Consider the following 25,410-nt stretch of genomic DNA (forward strand, 5'->3'; position numbering starts at 1 on the left):
AAATGCATTTTTTAACGAAATTGCTCCTAGTGTGTAGAGCAGAGGTGTGCAAGAACCGTTGAAATCGAATTAACGTCAAAAAAAGTTTGTTTTGGTAGCGTTTTGACCATAAACGTACGTGTTTCATTTGACATTAATTCGGTTTCAACGGTTCTTGCACGCCTCTGGTGTAGAGGCCTTAAGATAAAAAAGTTTCAGATGAAATATAAATTAGATCCTGAGATCCTGAACTATGAAATATTAGTTCAATTTTGTCTGTCAGTGTATAACGTACGAGTGCCTAAATAATTACCATGACCAAATGATAAATATCACGTTATGTTGACGAGATTTTGCTACTTGGGTATTTTATTTTTTTTTTTTTTGTACCTATGACTTAATTAATTTTTTAAGAAATCTAGTATACCTTTAATACCTAGTTTAGCTTTATACCTTTCCACTATAAACTTAATTTGTCTTAAAAGATTATATTAATTTTATCCAATGAATTATAAAATTATTGGAAAAATTGCACTCGATCAAATTTAACGGATAATAACATAATTTAACATCATTGTACGCGAGCTTGGCTAAGCATAATGTGTAAACAAATGTTTTTCTATGTACACATTCACGTTCAATTTAAGAATTCATTAATATCACAACAATGACTTGCAGTGCAAGAAATGATCCGTTATATTTAAATAGTTAACTATAAATTTTAAGAACTCCTTGTATATCTTAATAACATTGTTTTTATTTGTTTTTAAGGCCTCTCAGCCGCTTCTCAAGGTACCAATCCTCTGTTGATGAACAACAACAACAACACAGGAAGGACAAATTTCACGAATAAGCAACTGACGGAGCTGGAGAAGGAATTCCACTTCAACAAGTACCTCACGAGAGCGCGAAGAATTGAAATAGCCAATGCTCTTCAACTCAACGAGACTCAGGTAAATTTCCCTGCATCTCCATCTGAGAGAAAAATGAAACATCTTGTGAATATTTCAGGTGAAAATCTGGTTTCAAAATCGTCGAATGAAGCAAAAGAAACGGATTAAAGAAGGTCTAGTCCCAGCAGAACCACTCAGCCAAAGCCCGACCGGAACAGCAGCCTCCACCAGTGACACAAACCTACCGGGTAGCAGTGAGAACAGTAGAGAATCAAATTGAGTGCTCAGTGGCAACAGTACCCTTCCGCTGAATTTCACGCGACAAACTTTTTTTTTTTGCAAATAAGAAATTTTCCGCGTGGGGTTAGAGAGGAGGACCTTGAGTCGATTTCAAGCTAGTCTAATGTTATTTTGTGTTTTATATTTCTTATATTGTTTCCAAAACCAGGAACAGCTGTTAACTTAAGTAGATGCAAAAGAGAAAAAATAACAAATTTATCACCAATCACCTATTTTAAATGAATAAAATAAAATTGATAGAGATCAGTCAAATATATCTTTTGAACTAATTCTTAGAATGCAGAAGTAGGAAACAATATTCATGTAAATAGCTGCAATTCCAAAAAAAAAATACTAAGTAGTTGGATTTACAATTAACAGTTCCTCATACGAATTTAGAGATCATTGAAGGTGAAAGATTTTAACTTATTCAAGACATTCAGAGCCCTTCAGATGAGCATAATTTTTTTCTTGTAGGAAATTCATACTTTCCATAAAATTTAGTATTGCATTTTCTGGTAAAGTTTGAGCCAAATACTTTTCATTGTAACTTCGTGAGTTCTAAATTATAATTTTTAATGTTTAAAAATAGAAGAATATGACACTATTTTGATAAGTCCCTCCCGAAAATTCAACTGTAAATAATGCTGGAAGGGGCGTGTCCCTAAATAATTTAGCCACGCCCTTAAATAATCAAGCCACGCCCAAAAGACATGTGAATTTATTTTATTACACTATTTTTTTCTTATTCTTAATTCTAATCAGGAAGCATTTGTTTTTTTATGATGCAGATGGCTTATATAACTTCTGAAGGAGTTTTCCACAGTTTTACTCTGGGCGTTGGTCACCAACTTTTAAGAGCATAAACTCAAAAGCATTAATATACATATGCATAAAACTGACTTTGTTTACATTACATTGTGAAAATTCCGTTTAAATTTTGTACAATTAATATCAAAGGGGCAAAGAAGATAATAAGGAAACTTTGTCTACTCACTTCAACTGTCATCAGCTAGTCTCTATATTTTATTTGTTTTCTTGAAGAAATGTTGAAAATAAAGAAGCTGAGGAGGATAAATAGCATATTCTATACTTTTATTTACTGTCTCGTTCTCTAAGGGGCGTGGTCTATTTTTTAGCATTTCGTTCGAAGATTGCAATAATACGAGTGTTTTTTTCGTCACTTTTGTAGATCTCAAGTATTACATATTAAAAAAATAAATAAAATTTTAAAACAAAGATAGAGGATTACGCCCCCTAAAAATATTTTCTAGTAGAAAATTATGCTCATCTGAATTTATGCCAGATATTCTAACACAAAACTGACAAGGACAGTCACCTAAATCAAATTTCTAAACCATTAAAAGACAAAATGCTATATTCTTGTAAATAAAATAGAAAAAGTCTTAAGTAGTCACATTTTTTGAGACAACAAAAGTATTAATGAGTTACTGATGATATAAATAATACCAAGTAGTAAACTCTTAGTATGTTTCTTCCTCAGGGATTAATGTACTATAAGCATTGTAAAGAGAGAACATGCCATAGTTAAAAATAAAAATTTTCAATTAACAACTAATTTTCCTCATACCAGTATATATGCCTCTATACCACATGATACGCTTATTTATTCTTATTTTTTGGCATTACACATAACACTCTATAAGAAGCTCATTTAGGCCATAATTTATGAATTGTGGTGACAAAACTGGTGGTGGAACTAGCAACACTATATCGAAATCACCTTTCACTTTTAGCGCAAACACCATGCTGACGACTTTGGGTGGAATAAACGCACTGCAAAACGTCTAATTGGATAATTTTCATCAAAATACACCTCTTTCACATCATCGTGCAGTAAATCAATCATCAAACAGTGCTATTTTCTTCGTAACATTCAAATCAACTCAATTGCTTGGTGATTTAAATGTCGCATCGGTGAGAGAAACAAAAGACATCAATTCCCAAGCGACGAACCTCAAGTAAATTTCTGGCTCACACATTCATATACCTGTTTCTCCCGAAGATACCTAAAATCTTCTGATTTATACACTGGATAACAGAAGAATAGGATCGCAATGGCAATATGTTGATTCCGTAAAAAATAAAAAAAACACCAAGTAGGTCATAATTTTGGATTTAAAACCAAAATATTTGCAAATTCACAATTTTCTGGATAAAATTTTAAAATTATTTACAAATAAATTAAATGAGATAATTTATTTGAAAATTTGTGTAAATATTGTTGCTCCATGTTGCTCAAAGTAAGTAAGTTTGAAAGGAAAATTGAAGAAATCTTTTATCCATTTTCTTACAAAAAAGACGTTATTACTCTTTGAAAAACTATCCGAAAAGGTTTATAAGCTATCGGAACCACATAAAATCATCAAAATCGGATTCAAATAGAATTTATGCTGTTTTTTCTTTAGGAATGTTTCTTTTGGGACATTATCCTCAAGCTTAAACCTAGGAGAATCTAAAGGAGTAGCACCAAATACTGCGATTTTTTAATCAGATATTCGACTTGAGAATACAGGACTTATTGAAAGGACAATGGGCAAAAATGTATAGAAGCTAGTCCAACATTTCGCCAGAGACGGGGCTAGATATTACAGGTATTGGTGAAAAACTTAAAATTTACCGAGACCTAAATTAAAAAGGACTGTCAGTCCTTGGGAAATTAACGATATTCATATGAAAATTCACAACTTTGGCAATTTATTTCAAAAACAGCTTGACCGATCTTCACGAAATTCGGCTTAAAGCCGATATATGACTTGAACTTTAAATAAATATTTTTAGATTTCTCTCTGACTCGTCCGTATGGTAGTTCCCATACAAACTAATATTGTTTTAAAGATATCGAGCATTACAGGGCAACAAAACGAAAACCATCGGTATTATAGGAGTCCTTGGTGTGTCTTTAATATATCTCCTTAAGAAACCTATAGTATATCACGTCCAGTTTTTGAGATATCTTAAAGTAAGAGTTCCTAGGAAATAGATAGAATTACTTTAGGGTCGAAGGAACACCTCTTCGACAAGGAACCCCTATTGACACTTTTGTCAAAATGTTTAAATTTATTTAATGCATTCAATAAAGTCTAAGTAATATAACGTTTTTTCGATAATGATAAGTGTTCGAATTTCTTATTGCAAATGGTACAGAGTAGGGTATCAATAAGTCCTGACACTAGTTCTTAAAGTGTCAATAGGTGTTCCTTTCACCCTATGAAACTTGCTTTTTCCCAATAACGATATATCGTTATCGTAAGTTGTTGGTGCCAAAGAAGGATTTCTAAAAGACATCTCAAGGAACCTTTTCCTAGAAGAAATCATATATCTATCTCTCCATTTTCCTTGTAAATTATCCAGGTGTTTCTAAAATATCCTCGAATATCCTTTAATTTAATTAAAAGTGTAATCCCCCTTTCCCCTTATCTTCTGCAATTAAACACACTTATATCTATTAACACGTTTTTGTAACTTTATCTAGATGCCCCGAAATCATCAAAATCGGTGCAGAAATGAATCAAATCAAGAAGATTTAGGGGCCTTGATAGACTTGAGGATTGGCCGAGAGACGGTTTAGCGTAATTATATTCGAAATAATGGTTATACTTCATTTCCGTCATTTTCACTAAGCCCTCTCTCGGCTTAAGTCGTAAGTGTGTCTAGGGTATAAGGCCCTAGTAAAGGATTAGGGCAGAATCACATTGACAGTAAAATGCTCACCGTCACCGTCAAAGCCTCACCGTATTTCGTTAATTTACGCATTTTTATTCCAAATACGCAAATTCTCAATTATCGTATTACCTCATCTCATACTCGGTGGAACTAGGTGAAAATAATATAAGAAAATTGAAGAAATAAAACGAAAATGCCATAAATGGCGAGCAAAAAACTGTGCGATAAATTAATCGTTCACCGTATATCGCAATTTCGTTTTATTTCTTCAAATTTCTTATATTATTTTCAACTAGTGCCACCGAGTATGAGATAAGGTAATACGGTAATCGAGATTTTGTGTAAGAATTGCACTGAAAATTCGTAAATTAACTAAATACGGTGAGCATTTACTGTCAATGTGATTCTGCCCTTAGACTGATTTTTTTTTCAAAAAGCTAAAATTCATAAAAATTGAACTACAATCGGATTTAGGGCGATTTTGCGAGGAAATACTTTTTCTGTACATTCGAGAAACGTTTCTTTGGGGAATAATTTTCCAAAAGTATTCTCTTCAAATATCATTTGATATATTATTTCAAATGCCCCTATCTTACTATAATCCTGGGTATACCCTTGCCCAAGGCGAGTTATTGATCAGCGCCACTTGCGGCAGAAAACAGCGCCCTCTCGCGGAGAAAAAGATTGTCAATGTTAGCACATTTTCACATGCTTTGTGATATACCTATTCTCAGTAATGTAATCAAAGCAAGTGACTATAATTCCCCTGCATAGTGTAATACGAGAAATTCTTCATCGGTGGATTCCTCTCTCTTACTCTCTTTCGCGTTTTCTTCGGTGTCTTGAGAGTTAAAGCCAAGAGGTGAATTTCAGTCTGAGTGAAACCTTCCCGTGAGGCAGTTCGAAACAACTTAGTGGTCTGTTAGACTTTGGCTCATTCACAAAAGGAAACCCATTCACAAAGTTATTAAAAGGCAGTGACAAGAAAAAAATAAAAAAAAATAAATAAAAATAAGAAAAGTGGGTGGCAGTGATACAGATTTTCTGTGCAACCTCCTCCAGTAAAACCAACGCAGATTGTGCTATGTTTGTGCCAAAGTTCTAATTAGTTGAGTGACAGTTTTAAACGGGAATTTCTTGTGGGTGTCTCGCCAGCATTCTAGCATAGTATGTGTCTGTATTTCATTCTTAAGTGAGATTCACAGAGATTTTCAGCAGCATTGTCTCTGTTGATTCTTTACATTTGTTGCACTGTAAAAAAAAAGTGGTTCAGGCTATTGGCATTCGTGACTTGTGGATTTATTTCAAAAGCAATCGATTGGAATGCCCAAGATCTCTCTCTCTCTGATCTTGAGGGTTTCTTCACCGTAAAAAAAAACAGATAAAACAGAGGATTTTCTACGCATGGAAGATGCAACCTCATTTCTTGAGGATCTTCCCAGAGCAAGAACAGAGCTCCAGATTTCTCGAGATCAGTAAAAAAGAGCCGCCCAGGATGATAAATTATCGTCAAAATGTCGAAGATTGTGAGGAATTCCTCATTACTTTCTCTTCTCCAAGAGATGTGCCCACATTTTTGTGGATCTTTCTCGTACGCATTTTTTTTCATGCCCCTTGAAGAAATCTTTCTCTGTCTCTGAATAAATAATATAAAAGTTATTTGTGCAGTCATGAACGTGGAAAAGGTGATTAAAACCAGTTTCAACTTCAAAAATTAATGGACCACAAGTACCAAACAAGTGTATAAAGTGAAGGCTTTCGAGGCCCATCAAAAGGAGTGACAAAGCATTACAGCTTTGTGGGATGCTCGAACTTTTAATTTCGATGCTATCCCTAAACAAATTTCCAAATTACACCGAAGCAGGAACAAGACATACTCCTGTCCCCTGCCAGGGTGTAACTGACGCAACTGAGGACTACTCGCTATCGAAGTGATCTCTAATAGACATTTTATAGTGATTACTCCATGTTATTCTTCTTCCTTTATACCGCTTCACAATCATTTTGATCAGCTTCAAAAATCATAACAAATCGAATTATAGAAAATTGCAAAATTCAAATTTGTTTAGATTTCAAAGGCCTTTCAAAGAAATCTATACTTGTCCCTATCGGTAAATAAATAAGCTCAGTATAGCCTTTTTAACTTTTTACTTTGAAAAATCCACATTGCGGAAAGCATTTATCTGTAAAATCTCCAAAAGATTGTAGCCCCTAAAGTCTGGGATAACCAATTATTGCAGGAGTGGATAATCAGGGTCCAAAACACGGACCTGTATGTTTCCATTTTCTTGATCGAATCAAGACTAACTCCCCTGCCCATGAACTTTCTCTTTTCGGTCCTGTTCCAGAGAGATGAACTGTCTTTCGCAAGATTTACGAAGTTCCATCTAGGGTGAAAGGAACACCTATTGACACTTTAAGAACTCGTGTCAGAACCTATTGACACTCTACTCTGTACTATTTGGAATACGAAATTTGGAGACTTATCCGTATCGAAAAACGAAAATTAATTTTAAAAAAATGCCATATTACATTTTATTAGATATTTTAAATAAATTTCAACATTTTGACAAAAGTGTCAATAGGGGTTTCCTGTCGAAGAGTTTTTCATTCAAACCTATTTTCGAAGTATCGAAACTAGATGGATTATATCCATTGCCCTCTCCGAAGAGTTCGAGCAATCAAAGATTCAAGACACGGAAGATTTCTATTTAAATTTTTCTCTCTTGGGCTGTTTTTTTGTGCACCATCCTCAGGCACCTTTTGGACTTGGCGCATTCTTAGGCTGGAGATCAATTGTGTGGCGGGAAAAATTGAGATCAAATGACGGTTAAAAAATCCCGTGATCTTTCCACGACATTTTAATGTTTTACTATTCTCGCAAGAAGAACCTTGTGCAACAAAGTACACAATTGTTTCTTGAGATCTTCTCCTTCACCATCAATTTAATATGTGAGAGAAAATAATTGTTTTATCGCTCAATTTTGATGTATATTCTTACGGCAATGTGAAAAAAAAACAGCCCGCAATATTGCACTTCCCCGCGCCAAGCAAAAAGATCGCCCATCCTCGAGACATTCACCAAAGAGATTAATATCGCAAAACGATGGAAACAGTTAATTTTCCAGCAAATCCTCGGTATTTATTTAAAGCAATTCCATCTTTAGCATCCATCATCAGTCACAGAAATGTTGCAAATTGAACTCTCGATGGCTAAAGACATCGTCCAAGAACTTGGATGTTGCTTAGAAGAAAATGAGGAGCGGGAAAAACTTGCAAATTCTGTGCATAATGATTGTACACAATTCATTAGAGAAACCGTGGCGAGTGAAACAAACTGTTGGGATTTACAAATGCGGAACGATTAAGTGTTAAACGGTTTGAGATTCTCCCAACTTGATTAATTCACTCAATTTCAGTTCCCAACACTATTATGCAAATCTCACAACATCTATTTTAATCATCATCTTTGTGATAAGGAGCCAAATGCTGCAAGGAAGATTAAACATATTACTTTGCTGATGTGCGTGTTACACAAATGAATCTTAGCTTAAACTAAATCCCTGTCATTGATGAATAAAATAGTTGAAGGTTCAGAATATTTGAATTCTCTTGTTCTACCACTAGAGGCGCTGTAGTCGCTGAAACAAAAGCAATATAACCTATATTCGATATGTGCCTCTGTGCCAGTAAATGGAGTAAATTGACTCAAATCTCTCTTATTCACCTATACTGAAATGCAATTGAATATTAAGAATTTGCTTTTAACTTGAAGTATTTCGCAATGTAATATCTCCAGAAAGATGGTGCTATTTCAAGGAAAAAATGAAAAGAGGGATGCTATTTTAATTAATTTAGCACTTTACTGTTCTAAAAAGCTCCTACATAATCGACTTTTCTGTATATTGCTAACTGTCACGACTATTTTGTGGTTTTAGAACACGGCGAGCACTGGAGAAAACATTCGAGACAGAAACCAACACTAAAAGTCGATAATGCAGAAACATTTAAGAACAGTGATATCCGGGAAAATCATATTTATTTTTCACTGAACCATCAGAAATCTACTTAGCACCAGAAATCTTTCTTCTGAACATTTTTAGAACATGACTGTTCTCAAGTAGGGTCGAAAAAAACGCCTACTCGACAGGAAACCCCTATTAACTGACACTTCTGTCAGACTGGTGAAATTTATTTAATGTATCTGGTAAAATGCAAGGAATATGATGTTTTTTCTGTAATCTACCTCTTCTTATAAAAAGACATATTCAAACTTTATATCCTAAATCGGTACTGAAAGTGTCAATAAGTAGGGGAAAGCGCGCTACCTTCGGACGATTTATGCTTCGAACAATTAATTTTTTTCAATGTTTCTTAAATGAATTTGGCTTATTATAATATTATATTTTAATAGCTATTCCAATGCCTCAAAATTTCAGAAAAGAGCTATGGGTGAGATCTATAAGAAACATCGAGAAAAAAATTGAATTGTCCGAAGGTAGCAGGCTTTCCCCTATGGCCTGACAAATTACTAAGGTGTCAATAGGTTTTCCTTTAATCCTTTTTTCTGAATTATTGACTTTTCTTTGGCTTGGTCCAATCAACACTGTTTTCCTCAGTCCTTGTTTTGTTCCAAAACAACCAAACAGCCGTGACACGAACCAACACAAAAAAGTCGGTAATGCAGAAGCACATGAAAACAATCATGTACTAATAAATATTCAGAAGCAAAATTTCCCATTTTAAGTTATCATTGGAATAGCACCATAAATCACTCACTCGAAGTGACAGGGGGGCAACTCCATCTGCAATTTTACGATTTTTCAATCATAAAGAGGAAAACTATTTAGGTGAATTTATGGCTAGAAATATGGTCTTTTACCATATCTGTTTTATTTAAGAGTTGACTATAACCTCTAGATATTTTTCAGCAATAATACTTGCTGATTTATTTTTGAAATGAAAGCTCATTGGAAATACAACAGCATTACCTGCAATTTTATTTATTTTAAAGAAACTCTAAATAGAGTTAAAGCTTTCTGAACATAACCTCAAATTTATAAAGTTTGCATCAGTTTTTGTAATTTTAAGTGAAAATTCTTATGAAACTTTTCGACAATCTATGATACCATACATAATTTTGCAGATTTATGTTAAACAAATGACTATGATTGAATAAATCTAATAATTTTACATAAGCTGTATGTACATGATATCAATTTTATGTACAGAATTTATTTCGTTAATATGCATATTAAATTATACCAACTGCTATAAGTAAAATGAGGCTCTTATAGATAATTTCTTAAGTGTTATATCAATTTGGGCTTTTAAATGGCAAATTTTCATTAACTTAAGCTATCATTGATAGTCTCTGCTTGATTTAAATCTCAAATTAACCCACTTTTCTTAGAAGAAGAAAAAAACCCTTTTGAATATTCTTCAAAGATTTCTTCAAAGTCGCTCCAAATTTCAAATAGATCGTGAAAATACGAGAATTATCAATGAATTTTTCGTGAATATATACAGTTGAATATTTCGAGTCATTCAACTCAATGAGGGGGAATGTGGAGAGAAAGTTTTGCAAGAAAAAAATATTCAAAATAGACATTCCAATCATTGCTGCAAGTTACGTCTGCCAGAAATATGCCAATGTTTCCCCTCTATTGACAATGTATAACTTATAAGAGCAGAAATATACGCAATTTCCAATGTATAAATTTTCTGCATGGCACTTCTTTAATGCAGTTATGGCTCTTGAGGAGTGCAACTGAAAGGAGACGACACCCAAGAATAGGCCTTCTGTGGCCAACATCAACAATCATCGCCAGTAAGGCAATAATATTACTGTAATTCGAAGTTGATCTCACCTTAAAAAAAAGAAGAAGCAGCAAGAAAGACCGTGGAATAAGACAACATCGATAAACGGTAAGAATTGCACAAGATTTTCATCTTTCAAGATGTGTCTCCTGCCGAGAAAATCATGCGTTTGTTAATTGTGTGCTAATTAATGAATTTACACTGACACACGTGCAAAGATCAATTGTATCTTCACTTTTTCTTTCGCAAAACTGTATTTTTTTTTTTGGGAAAGGCTTGAGAAATAAATTTTAAAAGCTGGTGTCAGCACTACTTGCGGGAAAAAACACTGCCCTCATGTGGAGAAAAAGGTTGTCAATGTCACTGAATACTCAGAAATTCGATTTCATTCCGAAAAAGAAAATATTTTTACTGGTTCGATTTCTAAGGTGTAGGTATTCCTAATTCGATTTGTACAAACGTGATGTAAATATCAATAGTAGAGAGCTGTTGCCAGCGCCACTCGTGGGAGAAAACAGTGCCCTCATGCGGAAAAATTGGTTGTCAGTGTCAATGAATTTACAGCAAATCGTTTTCATTCCGAAAAAGAAAATATTTTCGTAGTAACACTAAAGGTACCCAAGAAGAAAAATAGATGCCTTATAGAACCAAGTATTAGACAAGTCTTTTAGTACACTTTTAAAAGACTTAAAGTGAACATTTTCTGTGGAAATTCATAAGATCCTTATGAGTGCGCCACTTTACTTATAGTAATCTCAGTGATGGAAGCAAGAGCGTTATAAGTAAATTAATAGAATTTTGGTTCTATAGTGCCTTACTTAGGGGATTCTACAAGACTATTTTGAGAAAAAATTGCTGCTTGGGTATTCCTGATTTGTTTTGATCAAATTTTGTGGTATAAATATCCCAAGGAGCATTTATCGCTATAAACGAGTAGAGATGTCTGACATCTTTACGAAAACGATGGCGAAGATTTTACAAGTTTCCTCTATATAATCGCATAAAAGAAGTCCATATTTAAGTGAATGGAGATTTTTTACATCCAAAATATAACAATTATTTTTTTTTATATACATAATCACGTTATCATGTACGGTAAAATATATCGATTATGGCTATAAATATAATATAATCACTCTGTAATGCCAATATTATAAGTATAGACTGAAGAACTGTCATTTCCTTTATATATTTTTCTTAGAATTGCTCAAATATTTTTTTCGAATGAATAACTATTATTTATCTTCAACAAATTAGTTAGATTTCCAGAGCCTCGTGCACTTTTATCGTGTATGAAAGTTTAATGCAACGATTGCTTTCCGTTAGAGGACACAATATTAGTGAACAAAATTTCATTCTCCACTTGGGAAAGGTTGTAAAATTAAAGAAAATAAAATTGAATGAATTTTTCATTCTTTTCATCATATCATTTAAAATTTTTGGGTGGTCTGACACTTCAGCGTTGAAACGGGATCCAGAAGGCCCGAAATACTTCTGATTCATTCAGGAATATAGTCCATTGCTGGTTGAACCATTGCGGCTTAATGGCACAACATTTGTGAACTATGCCACGTCCTAGAAGTTTAAGAATATTAGGTTTAACGGAATGTAATAGAATACAGCACTTTAAAAAAATTCTGGATAATTATCGACAGACATCAAGGTTTTTTGCGTAATATTTCTTTTAAACTGTGTTTAACATCACCTAATTTATGTAATATTCCACGCCATTAACCTTTTTTATTCCAATAAAATAAAACAAAGTTATTATAACCTGAAAAAGTAAAAATTATAGAAGAAAAACACATCTGTACATATTTTGGTTATTTTATTTACATTATCCCGTACATTGTATACAAAATATAGATTCTTTTCTGTATTCTGGGCACTCTTTCTGCAACTTGGTTTCACGACAAAGATCGGGGGAAGTTGTCCTAACGTTTGGATTTTCGTTACACTACAATTAAAGAAAGTAAATGTTAGCTTTCACAAACAAAGTAATAATTCACTTTTTTTTCCTTCAATTGCACTTAATTTCTCAAACTTAATCCCTTTTATCTATAGGGGAATGTAGACGATGCGAATTTTCTCTCTGTTTGCAAAGAGCTGACTTACCATTTCTCTTCTCGTCTCATGAGCTTAATTATTATCTATCTTATGGCTAAGAAATGACGAACTAGCTCTTTGCAAATAAAGAGAAAATTTGCGTTGTTTGAAGGTTCACTTTGTGCAAACCATGCCACCATTCCCCTATACTCGATTCCACTGCACACGCTGGCACACTTCAGGACTCTAATTAATGTTAAACACAACTTTTTTCACAAATTTTTACTCGAAGATGAATTTTTGCTTAGTAAACACAGCAGAATTTGGCAATGTGGTAGCGTCATAAAAAAAAAACACAAGTTGTATACAACTTGTCTACTTTACGGAAAAAATGTAACTAAAATATATCAGAACATAACGTTCATACAATTTCACGACATTATGTGGACATAACAGCAAGAATATGTAAGATAAATATACTATCGATATTTTTTTACATATATTTAGACATTTTCACTCAAAAGTAGATTATATTATGACTTGTTTATGGATCTAAAAACATTTTGTCGTAATTCTAAGGGGAAACACCATTAACTGGAATTCAACAAATAAAAAGTACTATTATTTATATTATTAGAAAATGACTGATATTTTCCATACATTTTTTAGTTAAGTTATTTTTCTGGCATACAAGACACATAATTTTCAGATAATAAACTTCCATTATGTTCATACAATATATTTTTATAAATAGCACGATTACGTTAAAAATATGTTAGTTACATTTGAGACATACATTATTTGGATATGAAATGCCGCTTGGGTATCAATAGTAGAGAGCTGTTGCCAGCGCCACTCGCGGGAGAAAACAGTACCATCATGCGGAGAAATAGATTGTCAGTATTAGTGAATTCTCAGTAATTTTTTTTCATTAAAAAAAACTTCTATAGTGATACTAAGCGTATTTCAGGTCCAATTTGGGTAAATATGGTATTAATAGAAAGGTTTTGGTATCCCTTACAAATTTTCTGGATACATTAATTTCTCAAATCATGTATAGACCATTTATATGTCTCATTACACATATCAATATCCCACTAAGTACGCTAAAATAGCTAATAAATAGTCAACAAATTGACTAATAAAATCCATAAAGTTTTTCTTTAACATTTTTGTAGCAAAAATTTCTCAGGATTGAAAAGTGATTGGCCAGAACAATTTATAGACATAAAAGAACCTTGAATACCATTTAAAATTGACTGCAATAAATTCAACTTCTAATCCATCGCAAAAATCTCCGTGTAAATTTTCTTGTAACATGCGGTGTTTTTCCTCTCTTGTGAACCTCAACACAACTCGCATGAAGTCACAACCTAATAAATATTCCAATTGCATTAGTCACATTATTCGGTTATTTACCTCAAATTGATTCATTCGCCGTGGAAAATAAGGCAACTTTTTCACCTCAAGACGAAGAGAGAAAAAAAATAGCAGAAGAATTTATTAATTGCAAAATTATGCAATGAAATATTTCACTCTGATGACTTCGGGAATAGAAATTGGGTTTCCAATTCCTGTTGGCTTGAGCCTAAGACCAATTTCTTAACACCTCTTTATGGATTTATCTCTTTTGCATTTGATGATTCTACACGTAAAAACGATAATGGATTTTTGATTATGACGAGCTTCAAACGAATTAACTTGGTCTTTGTGTGACGTTGTCTTACAAAAATTTTCTTGTGGTCCGTTTGAGAAATTAAACAGGTTTTGCCACATTTCAATCGTCAATCTCGTATAAATTTCCCACTGAGGATGAGAGGTAATGTAATCGATTGAGAAAATCCAAAACGACCAAAACGGTTTGATACATCTTTATAAAAACTCCTAAAATCCTCCATTCGCTAATATATTCGTAAAGCCCCAACATAAATTGCCGATTTTGACAATAACCTTCCTCAAGATCGAACACACAACAAAGCTTCACACCCTCTTTGATTTGTTTTTTTTTCATCTTTCAATGACATCTCCTATTGAATCTTCACCAAAAATTCCCATAAAGATGAGAGAATACTTTGCATAACTCTACCGCAAAATTCTCAACAAAATCCTATAAAAAATGTCCAAATGACAAAAATAGAGATATTTTTTGACCTTCTTCACACCTGAATGACTCACCTAACCACTCAGTTTGACCATCAATGACCAAGACAGTGATGGAGAAAATGCCAGAGTGTCTCGAAAATTCATCTTCCTCTTTTCCATTTCACTGCAAATTGTGCATTGAGCAATTTCCAAGAGTGAAAACGCGCTGGGCAATTGGAAGCTCACCTGACACACGTTCCACGTGCATCCATTACAGAGACACTTAATGCACTTAATGCTAATGATGTGATCATATGATTTGATCTTGCCAGCCACAGGAAAGAATGTCCATCTCATTCAATATTTATCTCTTTGCCATTTTGCAAAACATTTTGCACGCAAATGAAATGCCAACATCTGCAACAAACTTGCAAACTAGATGAGCATATATTCAAGTTAGATTAAAACTTTTTCTTATAATGCACTGAAGATGACATACGATGCCGCAATGGAAAGGAAATTAAAATCACATTGAGGAAATATTTCAGTGGCAAATTATCAGCCAGTAATCAAGAATCTTACAAAGAAATCTCTTGGTAATCTTAAGTACAAGACCGCGACTTGCAGTTACGTTAATTTACGTATTTTGTTCTTTTTATACAATTACTTACGTATATAAAGTGCAATTGACTTGCTGAAAAAAGAAAGCCAAAATAAAAGATTTTTTAAATGATTTGATTTTGTAGAACATCTTAGCTTCAGCCTTTTACCGTAGATGGCTCTGTAGTAGATCATGTGATCATTTTAATGTGAAGCACTTTTTTTCAAAAAAAGAAAACAACAAGAAAAAACAAAAATGTTTTCTTAATTAATGTACTTTTTGACAGTAAAAAAATTAGCAATTACGGCTCTGGCACACCTTTTAGATCAGGAAAATTTCCTTAAGTCAAAATTTGAATCTTCTTCCTTCTTACACGTTTTGCATATGACTCTGTTTCTTTCGCACTACAAATTCGATTGAGCTAAATTAAATTTGGTTTGATGTTCAAAAGAAGAAGAAGAAGAGTATGAAAGAATGAGATAGACATACATATGCAAAGAATGTCAGAAGGAAGAATAACCGAATTTCGACTTCATAAAATTTCCCTGATCTAAAAGGTGTGCCAGAGCCATTAAAATTAAATTTGATCAGCAAAAATCAAATTTGATCAGCACTAAAGTTGAAACTTTGAAACAGTATAATTTTCAAGTGTGTTATTTCAATAATTTTCGGTAATTAATAATGCTCCGGAACACCTATTAGATCAGCAAGAATTCATGAAATCAAAATTCACGTCCCTTTCTTTCTTAAAAGTTCAGCGTATGTCTATCTTTGGCACGCAATTTTTATTTGAAATAAATTGAATTTGTTAAGTTGTCCAAAAAAAGAAAAGTGCGAAATAGTGGGACAAACATATGCAAGATTTTTGACAAGGAAAGGGACGTGAATTTTGATTTCATGAACTTTTCCTAATCTGAAAAGTCCGCCAGAGTCATTACTAACCAATTTTAATATATATGTTCCCGGCACATCTTTTATGTCAGTAGAATTTCATGAAATCAAAATTCGTGTCTCTCTCTTTCTCGAAGGGTTTGCATAAGTCTATCCCACTTTCTCGGATTCAAAATTTTACTTAACTGAATTGAATTTAGTGTGATGTTCAAAAGAAGTAGAAGAGCGCGAAAGAGTAGGAAATGCAGAAATTCTAAGAAAGAAAGAGATGTGAATTTTAATTTTATGAAATTCTCCTGATCTAAATGGTGTGCCGGAGCCATTGTTATCCAAATTTTATTTTTACCTAAATTTAATTTTCATAGGTGCATAATTTTACCACAGATCCTTTAGAGACAAGTTGTTTTTTAACAAAATGAGGAGTAGTTTTATGGTTAAAGAGGTTAGGAAAAAATCAAATTAGATTAGTAACGGCTCTGGCACACCTTTTAGAACAGGAAAAATTGATGAAGCCAATATTCGAATCCCTGTCTATATATCTATCTCATTCTTTAGTTTTCTTCTTCTTCTTTTAAACAGCACAGTGAATTGAATTTAGCTCAATCGAATTTGGACTGCGAAAGAATGGGATGTGTATTTTGATTTTAATAAATTTTCCTGATCTAAAATGTGTGTCGGAGCCATAAGGAATAGATCCTAAATAAAAAAGTGTTTAGGTTAGAAATCTATGTTGATAAAAAAAAATCAAATTTGGTCAGCAAAGAAAATTTGCTTAATACAAAAGTATGTATGTAGGTTCGGTCAATAAAATATTTAATCAATTTAGTCTGTAAAAAAATCAAATTAATCAGTCGTCAATTCCAAATGATAAGTAGAAATTTAATTTGGTTAAAAATGGCTTCACCATACTTTTTAAATCAGGAAAATTTCAAGAAATTAAAAATTAAACCCCTTTCTTTCTTATTCCTTTTACATAAGTCTCTCCCACTCTTTCGCACTCTTCTTCTTCTTTTAAACATCACATCAATTTCAATTTAATTCAATGTAATTTGAGGTGTGTAAACTTAAAGGGATGTCAATTTTAATTTTATAAAATTTTCCTGATCTACAAGGTGTGCCGGAGGCATAAAAGATCGAATTTGATGAGGGAAAATATTTTAGTCAATAACAAAATCAATGTGCATTAAAAACGCGTAAAGTATTTTATGATAATTGATGTCTACATTAGCAAGTCTGAGAGTAACCTTTCCCGCGAACTCTCGATCAAAGAACCGCGCGGTCTGAGATATTGGAGAAAAGTAATGTTTCCGGTGATTTTTCTGACCCGAAACGAGATAATTGGTTAATTTCTTCCACTTGGTACGACTATTGATCCATTGACGATTAAAAAAGCTACCTTTCTTCCAAAATTGCGATTCGTTTGACCAATTGGATATCTTGGAAAAAAAATGTGTCTTGTGTCACAATCACCTGAGACGTGCGGTGATTAATAAAATGCAAATTAATGTGCTTGGGAGCGGGATTTGAGGTGAAAGAAGCAAGAGTAAAAAAAGCAGAATAACCTGAAGGAATTCCAAAGACAAACCCCAGAGATGAAATAGAGGTGGAAAGAATTCTGCTATTTCTACCTACACAGTAATTCTTCTCTTAGACGCTCTCTAAATTGTCGTCTGTCGAGGTGGTCAAGTTGAGGATAGGTAATTCAATCTTTTCACCTGAAACATTCCCCATGGGAAAGTTTCTGGGATTCCAGGGAGTGAAAATTTATTTGGCATAACTCTATGTGGCAGAAAAGATAAAATATTACACAATTTTTTACACAATTTCGTTGCAAAGTTACACTAAATTTAATTTACGAAGAAAAACCTAAAATGATAAAACCTGATCAAATTTACGACTAAATCAAACTCCTAAAGGTCACTGGCAAAAGTCTCAAATGAAACTTTCACCGGAAGCACCATAAGAATTCCGAAAAGTTCCCTTGAAATATTGCTTGTAGTGCAAAAGCGTCAATTCCAATTGACATTCAAATTACAACAATCTCTATGCGCATAAAATAATGTGTGTGTATCATAAAATAAATAAAGGCGTACAGAGAGTGTCTGAAGATGTTGCTTATGCAGAGGGGATTGAAAATACCTGCCATGTCACCTGTTATATCATCGTAAAAGTGCTCAAAGAGACAAGAAATCTTTCGCGGCCACAAAATTATAAAACGTGAAATTTAATAAAGACAGAAAAATTCAAGTTAAAGAGACTTTGCTAAGTGCTCTGATTCTGGATCCTGGGTTATACCGGCTTCAGACTGGAGGTTTAGCCCAGTTTCCGAAGGTCTCAAAAATCTAAATAACAAACAATTTTGTTAATTTTTCAAAAGCTAATGGATTATTTGTCCTTAATATCCATTCCTAAGCAACAAGTTCTTCAAATATCTTGCCGGATAAGGAATTAGAGGTATTAAGCCATATGACTAAGCCTCAGGTCTAAAGCCCGTGTTATACCACTTCTGAAAAAGAGGTCATGCACCGCTGTTTGTTTGATTTGTCAAAAGGATGTTTTTCTCTAGTTTGTTAGATCTGCGAATAAGCGTTCCGCTACACAAAAAAAATATTTCGTAATTGTTTGTGAATTTCTATTGAGCACTTACGAAATGCTTGTGAATCTTGCAATCCACAAACAAGTTCGTAAAAGTTTGTACGTTCTTTATAAACATTGTTAGTAACATTTGACGAGGACTTTTTGTACATTTACAAACATTTGTCCGTAAATGTTCGCACACACAACAATAAAAGTTCGTAAAATTTTGTCATTTGTTCGTAAATTTTTGTAAACAAACAACAAAATCTTACAAACATTTTTTTATGTGTTCACGAACATTTACAAACAAACGTTTCCAAACGTACAACAAAATACTCGTCAATTGATTATGTTACTAACAATGTTTGTAAAAAAAACTACAAATTTTTACAAACTTGTTTGTGAGTTACAAGATTCATGAGCATTTCGTAAGTCTTCGATAGGAATCCACAAACATTTACGAATAATTCCACGAAATATTTTTATCTGTCTATGACAAACTTTTAACAAAAACCTTTTCTTTCAGAGTATAATTATAATATATTATATTAATACGTGTCATTTGTAAATCAAATTATATAATATAATAAATTGTATTTTGGCACCTCATTCGAAGTTTAGGAAAGCATGTAAACAAAGTTTTAAACAATAATGTTTTGTGCTGTCCACCCAACTGTTTTATAATTAATGGGTTAATTGTTACTTTCTTCACATTAATGTAAAATCATTTAAAATAAACAACTTACTTTTTTTCGAAAATCCATTTAACCATATTTAAAAACGCTTGTTTATATCATTAATGTACCTTGTTTTTGGCCAAAAGATGGAAGATTAAAGATGGGCGGATTAATTAATATGAAAACATTATGAGGCAAAAATGATAAATTTTTACTTTCTTCTGAGAATCTTGTTTCACTCTTTCCCCCCAATGAATTATCTTGGCAGAAGCATCAAACACTGTGCCGTGACCATTGTGTAAAAATAAATAAATGTCTTATTCAAATTATGAATGAAAGCGTGAAGTGAGTCATTTTGAAATCTCCATACAAGAGAAGACATTGTGTCTTTCAAATGATTTCTTCTCTTCGAAATCATTTATAGGACAATTTTCTGCATATTTTCATCGAGATTCAATGCAAAAAAATGCATTGTAAGGGATTACACTTGTGCACTTGATGCATCTCTTAATCACTTTAGTAATAAACATGCGTGGATGAAAAGAATGAATTGTGTGTGGAAAGAGAATTTTATTGGATGAAAAAACATTGGAAAAATAGTCTTTAGCGTTAAGTACACAGTTAAAAATGTACAATTATAATATTTGAATTCATTTTTGCATTGGAATCATGGGACAGGTACGTTGTTACTAACGTAATGCCCTAATTAAAAGCATTGTTAAAAAAACTTTGTCCAAGTGCATAAAATAAGTCCTTAATAAGTACTTATTATGCCCTTAATTGAGGTAGTTTTTTGGGCGAAAGTAGTGGCATCTGGCGACAAAAAGAGAAAGAAAAGGAGATGGACATACTTTAACCATTGGATAGAAAAGGATTGAAGAATTTTACGCTTCAGAAAAAAAAACATAACCGCACAATGTTTATTAGATAAGTGAAATGCATTCACATGCATAACACTGATATTTATCTTATAGTTCAATATTCTAAAACTCCTTAAAATTAAGTCACGCTTAATAAATCTGTGTTCTTTAGCAAATCTTAATCTTACAAGCACTGAAAACCATTTCAGATTGATCAGGGATTCAAAAACCTTTCTAATGAAATCAAAATTGCTCCAATCGGTTGATAAATATGCTCGCTATAGGTGTATTACTTTTAACTTTGAGAAACGGTCAGAAAGAATGTTGCAAGGTTATTGTCGTATGCAGACGAAATATCAATTGGCAGGATAATTTACACAGGATCCCGGGATTATACACATTTACGGAACCGAAGAAAACCGCGCAAAATGGTTTTATGCACCCAGAAAATTTGCATAAGCTCAGGAGATTTCTCTCGAATAAGTTACAAGAACATCGCGATGAATACAAAATACTGTTGGCGCCAATTTCGTGGGCTATTTTCAAATGCAATGGTCCATATCGACGACCCGGAATATAAGTCGAACAACTCGATTTTTTAAAGAGAAGTTTACGAGAAGTAAGGGTGCAAAGTCTACGTAATTATCTACGTTACTAACATTATAAAGAAATTTAGCTAAAACATTTAATAAATTAACCAAAAAGTCAATAAAATATCGTTGTAAACCTCTCTTTGAACATAATCTGCCTTAAAGATGCTGTAAAGTGTTTAGTACGGAGTGAATTTTATGACTTAAGGCATTTTACTTCATTTTGTATACTTCATGTGAGCAACACATATGCGCCATGAAGTAAGTCCCTATCTGTAATCTCATGAGATAATTTAATTTTGAAATTTATTCACTACTTGAGTGAAAGAATAAGTATTCTACCACCACAACATTAATGTCAATCAGTGATTAAATAATCACTGTCTAAGATGGTCAAGGATTAAAAGAAAGCCATGAAGAGAAGTAAAAGCCCTTGTAACCAAGAGTACATCTTCCTCTATCCATTTAAAGCAGTGAGAAAATCTTAAAACTCCAAATTAGGAACGAGCTAAAATTACCCCATTGTACCCTACTCAAGAAAATAATAATTTAATCTTGAAAAATATATAATTGACGACTTTTTCTTGCCATGCAGAAGCTCCCCACTGTACAGTTATACTCTCTATATTTGCAGTATAAATACTAGTGTATAAAAAAGCCTCATATTAGTACTGAGAATAAGAGAAAAAGACCTAAGCATTCTAATGCTCAAAGGCATGAGAATTTTTATGCCACAGCATAAAACGTGGCCCCCCTTTTTGTGTCCATACAATAATTTTGTGATTGGAACAGCGCTCTTGTTCGACACACTAATTTAAGCACACACGGCAAAAGAATTGAGAACAGCCACGAAAAAAAAGAACAAAACGTCTCGCAAAGAGGAATTGACATACTTTTGAAGCCCCATCGCTTAAAATGACCTTTCTTGACTCTCCTCGGCAATTTCCCTTTTTCTGTCCGGCATAATCCCTCTCTTTAGCGATTTGCTTAACGAGGCATTTTATTCCACAGATTCTTTTTGCACAATGACTCACCTGCAACAGTTGGTGCTGGTCTTGGCGACTGGATTTGCAGCAGCATGGAAACCCTGCCCTGAACTCAGTCCTGCACTCAGATTTCCCTGCAGGTGAGAAAACCAAGAATAAAGTGAAATTTAGAACAATAATGGGATTACGCACAATTTCTTTTCTTTTGGAAATATTGCTTTCTATGTTTAGGAATATAGTATTTAGAATCTGTTCTTGACATTTTCGAAATGTTTAGAGCTTCGGTATTTTTTTTAGATCAGGACAATTTCATAAAATCAAAATTAACATCCCTGTCTTTCTTAATAGTTTTGTATACGTTCATCCTACTCTTACGTACTCTTCTTCTTCTTTTGAACATCACACAAAATTAAATTTAGGTCAGTCCAATTTTGAGTCTGAAAGACTGGGATAGACTTAAGGTGTCTACACATTGAGCACAATTTTCGTCAAAAATTGCTTTTTTGAAGGAAACTGGCTGCAGTGCTGTAAGGCGTCTACACATTGGGAGCAATTTTCGCCAAAAATTGCGTTTTTGACAGAAATTTGACATTTTCCCCTACAACGCTGCAGGAAATTTCCTTCAAAAAAGCAATTTTTGACAAAAATTGCTCCCAATGTGTAGAGGCCTTTATGCCAAAATCCCAAATTCCTAAAAGTGTCATAGCTACTCCCACGATTGCACCCGCACTTCCTGGAGGCGAAGGGAAATTTTATATGTCTTGGGAAATTATTCTGCACATTATCTTCCACACGTAGAGAAATTTCCAAGTATCCAGGTTCAGTCTCCATGGATGGGATTGTTTCAATCACGCGATTTTTATCTCAGAAATATCCTAAAATTTCTTGAGTCCAGGAGATATGGGATTGAATTTTAGAAACAATGTGATTGATTTTATCACAGAATGTGATAGATTTTTAGAAATACACATTTTAGGAACAAATGTGACTGTTTTTATCCCAAATGGGATTGTTTTTATCGCAAAATGTGATTGAATATATTCCCCAATGCGATCATTTTCAGAAACTATTTGCCCTGAGAATCAGAGAAATTCAAGTCGTCTGGTGGAGCGATTGGTAAGATCATCGGCCCTCAAGTTTAGATATGCCATGAAGTTGTGAGATCGAATCTCGGCCGGAACGAAAACAAATATGAATGCCTGGCTGGATGAACATAGCGGAAATCAATAGGAAAATAGAATGAAATCAGTACCAAAATTGGGATAAAATAGTTATCGGAATACCTTAAAAACAATACTGATATGCGATAAAAAATAACAAAAATGGCATAAAACAATCCCATATGATACATAAAAACAATCTTAAAATGGGATGAAAACAATCCGATAATGCAATAAAAATAATGCTAAAGTGGGATAAAAACAATCCCAAAGTGGGATAAAAACAATCCCACAATGCGATTGAATCAATCTCACAATGTGATAAAATCAATCACATTTTGGGATAGATTCAAGAGCATTCTGAAATATAAATAATTTCATAATGCGATAAAAACAATCCCAAAGTGGGATAAAATCAATCCCATGATTCAATAAACAATCCCAAACTGGGATAAAAACAATCCGATAATGCGATAAAAACAAACCGAAAATGTGATAAAATCAATCCCATAATGCGATAAAAACAATCCCATATTGCGATAGAATCAAACTCAAAATGCGATAAAATTAATCTCAGAATGTGATAAAAGCAATCCCATGATGCGATATATTATATTGATCGCATTACGGTATAAAATTAATCGTATTGTGGGATAAATATATTCGGAAAATTCGAATAATCAATTGCATGATGGAATAGATTCAATCACCAAATGTGATAGGAGCCGTTTCAATCTCATAATGGGATAGAATCAATCGTAAAATGCGATGAAATCAATCACATTATTTTCGAAAAATCTATCGCAAAAATATTTAGGATAAAATAAATCACAATGGGATTGAATTTAATCATTAATTTGACAAAATGGGATTGAATTTAATCGCAAAATGGTATTGAAGCCCTTTCAATTCCAAAAGTATCCCATTTTGCGATTGAATCTAGAACATAATTTCTCTCTCTGCGTTTATATAATTTCATCATTTTCGGGATTTTGAGCATTCTGGATTTTGGTTTTCGAGATTTTGGCTTTCGGGATTTTGGCCTTTTCGGGATTTTGGCGTTCGAGATTTTGGCTTTCAGGATTTTGAGTTTCGAGATTTTAGCTTTCGGGATTTTGAATGCATCCGGTGTCGGAGACGTTAGAATTGGAATTTAACAGTTCAAAATTCAGAATGAGGCAGCTACCAAAGTTCATATAACTTTGGTAGATTGATACACTCTATGTTAATTGCAAAATCTTCTTCACAGCTGACTATGAGGAAATCACAGATGATTTACAACTTTTTATATATTTCTTTATAATTTATACTGTATAAAGATTTCCGAGAAAGCTTTTTTATTCTTGTATTGTTTTGTAGAAATCTTTCAGTAAAACTGTGGAGTCTTCCTGTACAGTTCTTCTTTATTCCTATAAAAAATACTTTCTCAGAAATCTTTATGCAAAATAAATTGTTACAAATATGAAAAAAGTTATAAATCTTCTGCCGTAATAGTCAGCTGTGAAGCAGATTCTGCAATCAACACAAATTCAAATGAAAGTAACAGAAGATGTAATTATTTCAATTATTTCTTTAAATTATTTCTCAAATATTCTTTAGGAAGAAGATGTTCGAAGATGTTGCTATGCTTAGTAGCATCGTAAGTCTAATGTCAAATAAATAACTTGTTATGCAGAGTATCAAAATAAACTGTATATAGTCAAAACTGCGTTGGTTGAAATCTTCGCGAGAAGAATCTTTGAATTAATTAAGGTTCTTAATAACAGTATAATTTTTTTTAAAGCACTTTGCTACAGTTTTATTACAGTTTATCATGTGGGTGAAAATATTTTAGGTGAATTTTTGTAAACTCATACACCTCGTAAATATTATTTCACGGAGATTGAGCGTGAAATTATGGACAGTGTATTTCAAAATATAGAATTTATGAGATGTGAAAAAGAAATTTCTTGGAAAATTATTGTAAATATTTTAGAGAATCTTCCCACTCAATCACTGATTGGATTTAGAGCAGTGCTCAATTCAAACTCGAATGAGTTGTAGTCAATACAAATTTGTTTGAAAATTTATATTGTCATAAAATTTAGGAATTTCAACATAAGATCGTCAGAATTGTGTTACGATTTGACTAGAATTTGCATACAAGATGAAGAATAAAACCTCTACACAATCCTATGAATTGCAAAATTGAAGTAGTCCCAATAACAGCAATAAAACTCGAGGTAAAATCTCTTGTAACGACGGCTATTAACTAATTAAAGATCTCTCTGAATCGATCATAA

General features: G+C 33.0%; 2 protein-coding genes across 2 annotated transcripts in view; both read left to right on the top strand.

Annotated features, from left to right (window-relative positions):
* Positions 1–2,727, top strand: part of LOC129799837 (homeotic protein labial-like) — a 33,131-nt gene extending 30,404 nt beyond the window's left edge. The window contains exons 4-5 of the mRNA XM_055844078.1: positions 751–932; positions 991–2,727. Of these exons, the coding sequence (XP_055700053.1) occupies positions 751–932; positions 991–1,152 (344 nt within the window). The 3' untranslated portion in view covers positions 1,153–2,727. The remainder of the gene's footprint in view (positions 1–750; positions 933–990) is intronic.
* Positions 2,728–5,729: 3,002 nt separating this feature from the next.
* LOC129799836 (protein artichoke) overlaps positions 5,730–25,410 on the top strand; it is a 39,767-nt gene continuing 20,086 nt past the window's right edge. The window contains exons 1-3 of the mRNA XM_055844077.1: positions 5,730–6,005; positions 10,587–10,766; positions 21,994–22,108. Of these exons, the coding sequence (XP_055700052.1) occupies positions 22,008–22,108 (101 nt within the window). The 5' untranslated portion in view covers positions 5,730–6,005; positions 10,587–10,766; positions 21,994–22,007. The remainder of the gene's footprint in view (positions 6,006–10,586; positions 10,767–21,993; positions 22,109–25,410) is intronic.

This window comes from Phlebotomus papatasi, chromosome 1 (genome assembly GCF_024763615.1).
Source record: "Phlebotomus papatasi isolate M1 chromosome 1, Ppap_2.1, whole genome shotgun sequence".
Lineage (NCBI taxonomy): Eukaryota > Metazoa > Arthropoda > Insecta > Diptera > Psychodidae > Phlebotomus > Phlebotomus papatasi.